This window comes from Castor canadensis, chromosome 4 (genome assembly GCF_047511655.1).
Source record: "Castor canadensis chromosome 4, mCasCan1.hap1v2, whole genome shotgun sequence".
In the NCBI taxonomy this organism is placed as follows: Eukaryota; Metazoa; Chordata; class Mammalia; order Rodentia; family Castoridae; genus Castor; species Castor canadensis.
The window spans coordinates 178,187,309-178,199,894 of record NC_133389.1 but is presented as its reverse complement, the minus strand read 5'-3'; the positions used below and the strand labels follow the sequence as shown (position 1 = coordinate 178,199,894).

The 12,586-nt window shown below is 50.7% G+C and overlaps 1 protein-coding gene across 1 annotated transcript; it reads left to right on the top strand.

Moving 5' to 3' along the window:
- Window positions 1–2,614: 2,614 nt before the first annotated feature.
- LOC109692273 (intestinal-type alkaline phosphatase-like) lies at window positions 2,615–7,125 on the top strand. The gene is made up of 11 exons (XM_020172795.2): window positions 2,615–2,774; window positions 2,860–2,976; window positions 3,084–3,199; window positions 3,376–3,550; window positions 3,629–3,801; window positions 4,052–4,186; window positions 4,278–4,350; window positions 4,436–4,570; window positions 4,645–4,836; window positions 5,236–5,346; window positions 5,437–7,125. The coding sequence occupies exons 1-11, from the start codon at window positions 2,705–2,707 to the stop codon at window positions 5,730–5,732; spliced, it is 1,593 nt and encodes a 530-aa protein (XP_020028384.2). The 5' UTR covers window positions 2,615–2,704; the 3' UTR covers window positions 5,733–7,125.
- Window positions 7,126–12,586: the final 5,461 nt, after the last annotated feature.

Genomic DNA, 12,586 nt, shown 5'->3' with positions numbered 1-12,586 from the left:
ACTATGGACAGCCTGGTACAAACAACCCAGTAAATTGATTAAGGACTTGCCCAGTAGCTAGTCATTCCTGACCTTTGGCCAAGAATTTCCCATTCTCAACACAAGCAAATGTTTAAGGAATAGAAAATCTGATTACTCTGACTTCATCATTATACATTGTGTGCATATGTATAATTATTGAACCATACTGCAGAAACATGCATAATTAGCATATGCCCATAAAAAATATTTGTTTTTCCAGTGCTGAGGATGGAATCCAGGGTCTCACCCAGGCCAGGCAAGTGCTCTACTACTGGCCTACATACTTCCTTAGCCTCCCAAATGCTTCTTGATAAACTTGGGAGAAACAGGATCTCCCTAACACAGCATGACAACACAGGAGGCAGAGAGGTTCCCCAGGGGACGCTCTCCCTGTGATTCAGAGGATCGCAGCAGGCACAGAGACAGGGTGGACACGGGAGGACCAAGGCGAGCTCCCCCTGAGTGAAGGCAGGGGAGTATGATGGGAAGGGGGGGCGGGCAGATGCTGGGTGTAAATTGAGGGTGCAGAGGCTTGGGTGAGCCTGAGGCTGCCATGGGTGGGCTGTAGCAGAAACCTGGAGGAAGACTTTATTCTTTGAAAATTTTAAATTGTGTTACACACACACACACACACACACACACAAACTTACCATCAAACCACTTTTAGATATGTGGTCCAGTAGCATTAGGACATTCACACCATTGTGGAACCAATCTCCAGAACTTTTTCCTCTTGTAAAACTGGGATTCTGTACCCATTAAACAATAATTCTCCATTTCCCCCTTCCCTAATCCCCTCCCATCGCCTCCCAACCCCTCCCAACCACCATGCTGCTTCTGTCTCTAAGAATTTTACTACTGTAGGAATCACAGGAGTGTAATCATACAGTCTGTCTGTTCTGACTGGTTACATTCCCATTGTAGTGATGTCAGGCTTTCCTTCCTCATTGTGTGTATGGACCACATCTTATTTATCCACTCACCCATCCACAGACACTTGTTATAGCAAAATACATGAACATGAGAAATGTGAAAGAAGAGGTTTACTTAGCTCAGAGATTCGAATGATCGATACCCTGTTGCTGACCTCTGCTCAGCTCTGGTGGCATCAAGGACAAATGTCATCATGAGGCTGCAGGGTAGGAAAGGGAGTGAGTATCACACAGTGAGGCAGGATCTGGAAAGGGAGGAGGAGCCGGGATTGGTTTTTTATTACCACCACTATAGCAGGGTCTAACCGGGGTTCCTCCAGAGGGCAGCAGCTCCAATAACTTAAGCACTTCCATTGCTGTCCAGTTAAAAGTGCCATCACCTCCCAACATCATCAGCACACTGGGGACCAAGTTTAAAACACATGAACTTTGAGGGACATGCTTAAAATACATCCAGACCCTAACATTTGCTCCCACCTCTTGGCTACTGTGAATAACGCTGCTCTGAGGCTGGTGTGCAGAGATCTGTCTGAGCCTCTGCTTTGTTTATTTTTTTTAAGAAAGGGTCTCCATATTTAGTTCAGGCTGGCCCCCAACTTGAGATCCTCCTACCTCAGCTTCCCGAGTGCTGGGATTACAGGTCTGAGTCACCATTCTCCCAGAAGGTGGAATCCCTCTGAATTGCTTTGGGTTGGGATGCAGGATTGCTTTGGTGCAGAAATCGTTTTGAACCCAGCCTGAGGCTACATAAGCCTCTCAACTCCGTATCAAAGGCTATACCTGTGGAGAACAGACTCACCCTTGGTCCCCATCTACTGTCCAAGGTAACAGGGTTCAACATTATGGGCACAAGTGTGCCAGCTGCTCTGGAAGACCCAGTCTGTGCCTGGTCTGGCCCAGGAGACTAGCCCCGCCCCAGCCTGCCTGCTCCAAGCATAGCTGCCCACACGTGTCTGTGAATTCACACACATACACACCGAGACACACACACAAACAAAAGCAGTGCAGGCCTAGCAACACCCCAGTAACTGCAGATACAGAGAGGCCCCAACATACACACCGAGACACACACACAAACAAAAGCAGTGCAGGCCTAGCAACACCCCAGTAACTGCAGATACGGAGAGGCCCCAACACAACAGTCACTCTGGACTTACATTCCTGGGCACCCACCTGCCCCAGCCAAGACTGGTGAGAAGACAACTGGGGGATGGACAGCCAGGACACTCTGGGCGTGTTTTCCCTCCTCTATGGGCTCCTGGCATAGGAGGCTAAACCTGAGCCTCTGGTCCAAGCTGGGAACTTCAAGCCCCACCTGGCTTCAGTACCCAGAACACAGCTGGACCCCAGCTGCTGTCAGGAAGGAAGGAGGGATGGGCACCCAAAGACAGCATAAGCAAAGGGATGGGTGGCTAATGTTCCCAAAATAAAAGACATCTGCCCCCAAACCACCTACCGCCACATACACACCTGTGGGAGACTTTCAAGGCACATCATGTAACTAGTTGCCCTGTCAGACCCCTGTCCTAGGCTACCTAGCCACACCCTGCAGCTTCCCTCCAGTCAGCAGAGCTTCAGTTCACAGGGCAGGGGTGGGGCCAGGGTGCCTGCATGAGGCTTGGGGAGGGACCTAGAGCCTTTACAGCAAGGAACAAAGTCCTTCTCTGAAAGCCCAAAGAGCCTGTGCTGTAGCTGGGACCCTGGTGTCCCAGCCTGGCTGTCCTGCTGCAACCCCACCACCAGCTGCAGACATGCAGGGATCCTGGCTGCGGCTGCTGCTCCTCACCCTGAGGCTACAGCTGTCCCTTGGTGTCATCCCAGGTAATGAGGTTCTTACCTGCCCCTAACAAATGGGATACCCCCAAACCTACCCTGGCTGACCTGGATCTACTCACCCCTTGGCCAGTGGAGGAGGAGAATCCAACCTTCTGGAATCAAAAGGCAGCTGAAGCTCTGAACACAGCCAAGAAACTGCAGCCCATTCAGACAGCAGCCAAGAACCTCATCCTCTTCCTGGGGGACGGTGAGCGTGCAAGGCCTGCCCCCCCGCCACGGCCCTCACATGCCTGCACCCACTGCAGGTCCAGGCCCAATCAGGAGCTTGGGCCTGACAGGGTTCTGTTCCTTCAGGAATGGGGGTATCTACGGTGACAGCCACCCGGATTCTGAAAGGACAGTTGGAAGGTCACCTGGGGCCTGAAACACCCCTGGCCATGGACCACTTCCCATACCTGGCCCTGTCCAAGGTGAGTGCTGGGCCACCCGAGTCCTCCACAACAGCGGGGAGGGACAGGGGACACTGGCAGACAGAAGAACCCAGGAGCCTGAACCTTGCTAGGGGCCTGGATCAATGAGGACAACTCCCAGGCTTGGATCCCAATGGGATCCTACTCCAGATCAGAACTGAGCTCTCTGTCTCCAGACATATAACGTGGACAGACAGGTGCCAGACAGTGCAGGCACGGCCACAGCCTACCTGTGTGGGGTCAAGGCCAACTATCAGACCATTGGCTTGAGTGCAGCTGCCCGAGCTGGCCAATGCAACACGACACATGGCAACGAGGTCCTCTCTGTGATGTACCGTGCGAAGGAAGCAGGTGGGCATACGGCTGGATTTGGGGACAGGGGCAGGCCTGGTAGTCTTGGTGGCCCACCCTGACCTCTGTCACCTCTAGGTAAATCTGTGGGAGTAGTGACAACCACCAGAGTGCAGCACGCCTCACCAGCTGGCACGTATGCACACACGGTGAACCGCAACTGGTACTCAGATGCCAACATGCCTGCCTCAGCGCGGGAGGAAGGCTGCACAGACATTGCCACCCAGCTCATCTCCAACATGGACATTGATGTGAGCTTCTACTGCTTGCAGTGAGCCCTGAATGGGTCACAATTCCATGCAACCATGGGGCTAAGCTCTGGATCCTATGAGGGTTCCTCAGGACTGGGCCACAGGGTGAGAGTGGCAGGGGTGGGTGCTGAAGGTCCAGCCCAGAGAGGCCCTTCCCACCGACCTGAAGGGCAGCTGAGGACTCTCTAGGAGGAGAGAGCAAGGGGTCCACTGGGCTCTTAATCCATCTGCCCTGATCTTCTGAGCACAGGTGATCCTTGGTGGGGGCCGAAAGTACATGTTTCCCAAGGGGACCCCCGACCCAGAATACCCAGCTGATACCACCCAAAACGGAATCAGGCTGGACGGACGGAATTTGGTGCAGGAGTGGCTGGGAAAGCACCAGGTGATGGGGGCACCTAGGGGGATAGGGCAGGGGCTAGGGGAAAGGCTGTGGGTCTCAGAGCTATATGCTAAGAGCTGGCTGTGCCCTCCAGGGAGCCCGGTATGTTTGGAACCACACTCAGCTGATGCAGGCTTCCCAGGACCCATCAGTGACCCACCTCATGGGTAATGACCCTAACTTCCTGCCCTAACACTCCTCTGACACCTCCATTGCAGCCTGGCAGTGACCCTGGGCTTCCTTCTCTCTCAGGCCTCTTTGAGCCCACAGATATGAAATATGAAGCCTACCGAAACTCCACCCAGGACCCCTCCCTGATGGAGATGACAGAGGTGGCTGTGGGCCTGCTAAGCAGAAACCCCCTTGGCTTCTACCTCTTCGTGGAAGGTGAGTGTTTGTTCCAGAGGGGAGTGGTATTCACGTCAGAATCAAGAGTCACCCCTCCCACCTGCTCTTTGCAGGGGGCCGCATTGATCACGGTCACCACGAAGGCATAGCGTATAAGGCACTGACTGAGGCCGTCATGTTCGACTCTGCCATTGAGAAGGCGAGCCAGCTCACCAGTGAGCGGGACACACTTACCCTTGTCACCGCTGACCACTCCCACGTCTTCACTTTTGGTGGCTACACACTTCGGGGAACCTCTATCTTTGGTAGGTCTGGGGACGGTGGCAGGTGCTTTGCAGAATAATCTCTGTGAGCCTGTTTTCTTATCTGTCAAAAGGGTAGATACAGCTGGGCATGGCGGTTTACATCTCTAAGGCCAGCTACCCGGGAGGCGGGAGAATTCAGAGTGCCAACCAGTAGGGCAAAGTGACCCAAATCTCAAACAAAAAAATAAAGGACTGGAGGAGTAGCTCGAGTGGTAGCACATTGCCTAGCAAACCCTGGGTTCAGTCTCCACTACTGGGGGGCGGGGAGGGAGGCGCAATGACAGCAGCTGCCTTTGTAGGAAATCTTCAGCATTGCGCCAGTGCCCAGGCAAAAGGTGCGGGCACATGGCACGCATGCGCTCCAGAGCAGTACTTAGGTGTCCACCTCTCTCCATGCAGGTCTGGCTCCCTTCAAGGCCGAGGATGGGAAGTTCTACACCTCCATCCTGTATGGGAATGGGCCGGGTTACAAGGAAGGCGACAGGCCCAATGTCACTGAAAGTGAGAGCGGTGAGTGCAGCAGGGCCGCAGGCCAGGGATCGGGAAGTGGAGGGAACTCCTAGGGTGGAGGCCACCACGCTGAACACCTCGCACCACCAGGCGACCTCACGTACGAGCAGCAGGCGGCAGTGCCCCTGGACTCCGAGACGCACGGCGGCGAGGACGTAGCGGTGTTCGCGCGCGGCCCGCAGGCGCACCTGGTGCACGGCGTGCAGGAGCAGAGCTACATCGCGCACGTCATGGCCTTCGCCGGCTGCCTGGAGCCCTACGCCGCCTGCAACCTGCCGCCCCCTGCCGACCACAGCGGCACCTCGGGCCGCACTGCTCAACCTGGCCGGGCCACTACCCTGCTGCTCTCTCTACTGGCAGCCACTTTACTGCTGGACACACACTAGGCTCCCGCCACTCCATGACCACTCCGTGCCTGCTGTGTCCAAACCAGGCCTCCACCAATGGATCTCCAGCCCCGACATGGTGCTCCCCATCTCCTTCCTACCCCTGCTCCTGCTGAGTTTCCCAAACCCCAACTCCAAGTTTCCAACTCAGACCCAACTCAGCCTGTCAGTCCCAGTGCCTCCACCATGGGCACAGCTCTCCAATCCACAGCTCTCCTCAGAGCAGTAATCAGCCTGACCGTAGGGGGCACGTCTGTCCCAGCTCACCCCCAACACAATAGGGTGACTTGGAGGCAGGCAATGCCAGCCACAGCCTTCCTGAGGCTATGTCACCTTCCAGAAGAGGTGGTGGCTCCAACCACCTAGTCGCTGCTGAGTCTGTACCTTGAACCAAGTAGAACCTGGGAATCCCCACAGGGTGAGGACTGGACAAGACAGTGGCCTGCCTTTTTTGGCTCCAGTCTCTTCAGCACCTCAGACTGGGAGCCTGTAGAGGCTTCTGAGGATGAGGGATCCCCCACCAGGGTTTTGACACAGCCCTCACCGCCCTCACTGGCCACCTCCACACCCGGCACCCTTCACAGGGCCCAGAGGTTCCATTAGGATGAATGCCACCACCGCCCAGCATGCACAAAGTTTCTGAGCAAAGAGCATTTCCTGCTCTCTTGGGACCATCATTCCAGGAGACAGATCAAAATAAACTGCTGTACAATGTAAAAGCCAATAATCCTTTCTAGAAAGTTCTGAGTGCCTGGTGGCCCAGTACAGGTAGTGGGGGGGGGGAGGGCGGTTGGTTAGAATCAGGAGGCCAGGGAGAGGCCACCTGAGGGTGGACAGTTTAGTTAGGTAAGGATCCTGGAAAAACAATCCTTGAACAGTGCAGAGGGGCAAATGCACAGGTGTAGGGTGACCATGGACTATAGGACTTGCACCTGACAAAGAAGAGACACCCAGTTTAACACCCACATTCCTACCACAGACCTTACATTTCATTGCCTGTGACCCTCAGATCTGCTTCTGCCTAAAACCCCACCTCCATCCAGGTCCCCCCAGGGGTACTAACGTGCAGAAACAGCAGTCCCCCAAATCAGGGGCTGTTTTTCTTAGCTGAGCAGGTTCCTGTTATTGCCAGATGCCCTAGTTTTGAAAACTGCTTGCTTAAGGCAACTATTGTTCAAGAAAATCTTTGTTCTTCCCATCCCAAGGTCCTTTGCCCCACGTACCCCTTTTTCTTTTTAGCCAATCCTGAAGATTGTGAACCTGAAAGCTGTTCAATCAGGGTGAGGGGCAGATGTGCATTAGGGATAAAGCTGGGAAGATTTTCCAGCTCAGTGTGCTTGTTTACTGGACTCTTTATCAGTAATACACCCTTCTGCAGAAGTAAAACTTTGCCTTGCTGGGTTGCTTTCAAGCTTGTGTCTTCATTCCTATAGCATCTGCCACCTTGTTGTGGCAACCTCAGGGCTGCGAGAATCTGCTATTTCTGTGGCTGACAATGAACTCAAAATCAAAAGTCAGGTGGCAATGCATGGAAAGGGCCCAAGCAGGCACCGTGGCAACCAAGCAACTCTAAGCATGGACCAAGGTAGGAAAATTGGACTATAAGTTCTGCCTTGGTGGTTGGGTTTTTCCAGAGCTCAAATGTGTGTGACTAAGTCCTGTCTTACACATGAAGCAAGTGTGGCGTTCTGATCCACATGGTTTCATTCTATGTGGGAAACAGCCAGAGACAGACAAAGTGACTCAGGGTGTGTAGGGGGTTGAGCGCATCAGGGTGTGCAAGAAATCCCCAATATGGGTGGGTTGAGCACATAGGATGGTCATGGTGACCTGCTGAAAATGGGGAACAGAGATTCTAAGCCTAGGGAAATCAGGGGAAGTAAGGCCAAGGAGGGTCCCTTGGACGTTCCCCTGGATAGTCTACTGGGGATAATGCTGAGGTGCTGGGGATACAGCCTCGATCAAATACTGTTGTTTTATATGGCCTAAAGACCCAATTCATGGACCTTCTGTCTTTAGGCCCAAGTTTGGCTCAGATGAAGGTGAGTAGGCCAAGCTCTAGTTATTTATGTAAATAAAAAGATCTCATCCACACAGGAGGAAAAAGAGTATGCCCTTTGCTAGTTAAGGGGCAAGCCTGTATATTTCCTCTAGAAAAAAAAAAAAAGAGGGCATTGGGAAAAACCCTGGGACCCCTTATCAAGATTGCCCTCTCCATATGTTCTGCACACTAGGGAGCAGGAGAAGCCAGGGACAAACAAGGAGCCAGAAAAACCAGGGAGTAATTTGATTGTAGAGAGGGTGAGTCAACAGCATCTTTCCCAAATTTAAGAAAAAAAAAAAATTTGAACAGTGCATGTAAAAAGGATTGTCAAAAGCTTCCCCATTTCTTCTAAACAATATTTCCTCTCTGGGAAGTTCTCACAAGGCCATGGAAAAGTGGATTTATAAATGCCCCTCTCATAAGCACAGAGATTAAAAATTAACAAAAAAGATAAAACTATTTTTAAAAAGATGACAAAATATTAACTATTTTTAGAGATTTAAGGAGATCTGTTGTGATTTGCATAAAAATGAAAGGTCCTAAGCTTATCTTGTTGCTGCCTTGAGAAAAATTCTAACTTACACCTATGGTTTAAAAAGTTTTTTACAGCTGGGTGCTGCTGGCTCACGCCTGTAATCCTAGCAACTTAGGAGGCAGAGAATAAGGAGGACTGCAGTTCAAAGCCACCCAGGCAAGTAGTTCACGAGATCCTATGTCGAGAACACATATCACAAAAAAGGACTGGTGGAGTGGCTCAAGGTGCAGGTCCTCTGTACTCAGTACCGCAAAAAAGAAAAAAAAGTTGTTTTTTTTTTTTTCCCTGAGACTGTACTCTTATTGTTTTTATGTGTCTTTGTTTCAAACAGTAATTTACAAGGTTAAGCGACATTTCACAAGGCATACGGGCAACAATTTGGAGAACTTAAGCTGACACCTGCACAATGATAACTATACTATACATTAACCTTTTTGACAGAAAGACCTGGTTTTCGTTGATTCTCACAGAAAACAATCCATATGTAATAATCAGAAAGGTATTAACCTCAGAGAAAACAGTAGTAAAAGAAAGAAAAAGTAATTCCAGTTTACTACCCGGCTCTTTTGGCAATAGCATTTACAAAGTCGAAATACAACCCCTGAATAAGGATCTCAGTTCCTCTAGAACCATCCTGGGAGGACGGTGAGATGGGAAAGGTGCTCACGCCGGGGCAGTTGGTGAGGAGAACTCATTCTCACTTTCCTGGGTGGACTAAAGATGGGTGCTACCCTCCCCCTTTGGAGAAGTGCGGTCCATGTCCCTCCCTTTGAATCTGGGTTCTGTTGCTTTTAAGCTAATAAAAGGTGATGCTGTGCTAATTCAGGCCAGACCTTAAGACTTGCAGCTCTACTTCCGGTCTCATGGGCCCCCACGCCTGTGTTGTGAGCTGGACCCAGCCGACAGCCCCTCTGCCTTGTCAGTCCTGTGACTGAGCTGCCCTGGAAGTGGGCTCCCAGCCTAATGGTGATCTTAGGAAGCAGATGCAAACTGCCACACAAAGCCCTGCCCAAATTTCAGGTTTGTGATTAAAAAAACCAAAGATTGTCATGTAAGGTTGTTTTGAGATAATTCATTGCACAACAGATAACAGAATATTAATAGCCATATCAACAGATAGAGCTTGAAATTTAAAAATGAAGACGTATGGTATTTAGCTGAAGTGGTAAACTGTGAAAATAAACAACCAGGAGTGAAAAGTGGTTACCTCTGAGCCAGGAAAATGCAGGAGGGAGACAGGGAACGCTGTCATGTTTTGTTTTTAACAAACCTTTCATATACTATGTTCATGTGTAATTTGGATTAAAATAAAAACTAGTAGGAAAAAAGCCATTTATCCTTAGGAATGGATCTACAATTTGCTTAAAAGGCTTCTTGTACATTCAGCAAAGGGTGTATTAAATAATCCATTATTCAAGTAACTAAGATAAAATTCCTGCTGATAGGCAATCTGATATTCTCAGCCAGTTAAAATGCTGCCTCAGGTCTTCTACTTAAAGATGAAGGTAGCAGCCTTGGTGGTGACAACCGAGGCAGGTGTGGGGAGCCCAGGGAAAGAGGGCCAGTCCCAGGGCAGAACGAACAGAACATCACCACGGGACCGGAGGAGGGCTTCCAGGCCTCACTGGGCAGAGTAAGAGGCCTTCATGGGTTGACATCACTGAAGGGACTAATTGGCGTTGCAGTGGAGGCAAAAGGGGTTGAAGCAAACCCCTTTGATTATTTGAAGATAATCACTTTGAACCTGCTTTATCTTTTTTTTTTTTAATTTTATGGTTATTGAGGGTTTATTTCTCTAATATATAAAGTTATTTTAGTGGGAAAGAGCCATTTAAGTGATTTTTTACGTAAAGAAATTGTTCTGCTCGAGTTGTGCTCTTTAACGTTTTAAGTTGTATGTTGCTTGGATTCAGAAAGAAGTTAGCCAACGAGTATAAAAAGCAACGGAAATTGAATGCAACCTAGAACATGAAACCAAAACTCTCCTTTAGCACATTTCACCTTAGTAGATTTTCAGATTAGCAAGGGGGCCGTGGACGAAGATGGTCCTCCTGGCTCTCAGAACACCAAATCGCAGTGAAACCACTGAACGTGGCGCCCACGGCCTGCACCTCATTCGCTCTCCTCCCTGCCCGGACACCTAGCAGTGCAGGACTCAGATATTCATCCATCGCCCCAGAAGGACAACTGAGAGGTGGAATGGGCCACCTGCTGCTGCCACCACCACAGCCAGGCAAAGAGGGGGCCTCCCTCTGGCCACCTCAGGTCAGGGTGGGGAAAGAGTGGTGTGTCTACGCAGACTCCAAACCACTTCCCCATTTCCGCAGTGGACCGAGATTCCCAATAAAGCAGATGAAGACTGTCTTCTTTTGAACCTGTTCTCTACCATCCCAGCTCCACACTGGAGACCACGCGCTTGGGTGTCCCTCTGCCAGACCCACTTCTGCACCCCAGATCTTTTCAGGCCGAGGCCCATGCCTGGGCTTAAAGGGAGTTCAACAGTCCACTGAGATTCCCTTCCCAAAAACTCTACTTGAAGGGGGGGTGGCTCCTGCCTCTGTGGTGAGCAGTCTCCTCCTGTCCCCTCCCCAGGACTCTAGTGAGCTCTCCTGGGGAAGGGGGAGCCTGCATATCCCTCCCCGGTGGTGGTTTGGGCCCAGCGAGGCCCTGCCACACAGGCCTCCATCAGGCATGGGAAAGGCTGTCATCTAGGAATCAATGGCTTTCTTTAGCTGGCCCAACCTCTGGCTGGCTGGTCCCTCAGCTTGCAAGACCTCCAGGAACTCTGAGACTTGCCTGAAGGTTGGTGTGGCCATGTCTCCCTCCCCTGCCTCTGCAGTGCTGACCATGCCGGGTCTCCAGCTAAGTCCCCATGGCAGCCTGTGACTTAGCTACTGTTTTTCCATCTCACAGGTGAGAGAATTGAGGCTTGGAGACAGTAAGTTCCCAAAGACACCCAGAAAGTGGGGACGGCGAATGTGACCTCAGGCCCCAGACTACTGAATTCCTCTCCTTACAGCCAGTATTTCTTACCGTTCCCTCCCCATCCATGCACCGTTTAATGATTTCTCCCACAGCCACATGCAGCATGTGGTCTTCTTTACCTAATATTGTCATTAAACAAGCCAAGGTTTCCCTTAAACAAAGGGAAACTTTAACTACTAAAAAGGGAAGGCCACATCACCAGTCATCAGAAGAAGGCAAAGGGCTGGGGAGCTGGTGGCTCAAGCCTGTAATCCCAGCTACTCAGGAGGCAGAGATCAGGAGGATAGTGGTTGGAAGCCAGCCTGGGAAAGTAGTTCCAGAGACCCTATCTTGACAAAACCTTCACAAAAAAGGGCTGGAGAGTGGCTTAAGGTGGAGGCCCTGAGTTGTTCAAGCCCCAGTATTGAAAAAAAAAAAGAAAAAAAAAGGTAAATGTATTTTAAGCAAGCAAACCAAAAGCAATGTTACTTGGGCTGGTGGTGGAACAGCTCAAGTGGTAGAGCACCTGCCGAGCAAGCCTGAGGCTGAGTTCAAACTCCAGGACTGCAGTTAAAAAAAAAAAAAGTTACTCTTCTGTATCTGCTATTTCCGCCAGGGCTGAGTCTGCAGTGTGCAATACCTTTGTTAGAACAGACAAGCAGACTTAGGACAGTTAGTACGATCCAGGAGGCAGAGATCTGGACGATATGGTTTGAAGTCAGCCTGAGGCAAATAGAGACCCTATCTCTAACCCATCACATGACCCAGAAAGGACTGGCAGAGTGGGTCAAGCAGCAAGAGTGCCTGCTTAGCAAGCGTGAAGCCCTGGGTTCAAGCCTCAGCGCCGTGGAAAAAATAGAAAAAAGTAAGGACTAACATAAAAAACAAAAGTTTTCAGAATCAATATGGTGTCACGTCAACCCTAAAAAAGATAAGTACTGTTGTAGCCATGAAGGGAAGGTCATATGGGATTAGCCTGGTAGTCACTGGGATTCCGGATTTGGTTCCAGATACAGCAAAGCTGGGTCACTCTGCTGGGTGAGTGTAAGCCTGTAATCCCAGCCCTTGGGAGGTGGAGCCAGGAGGATCACAAGCTGGATGCCAGCCTGAGCTACATACCCAGTGAGACCCCTCCACCACTACCCCCCAACAAGCTGACAACTCACACACTGTTGGTGGACATATAAAATGGTGCAGTCTCTCAAAATGACGTGAAACGTCATACAGCCAGCATTTGCGCCCTGGGCACGACCCCAGAAGAGCAGAAACATACATTCATACAAACACCTGCCCATGGGTGTGCACAGCATT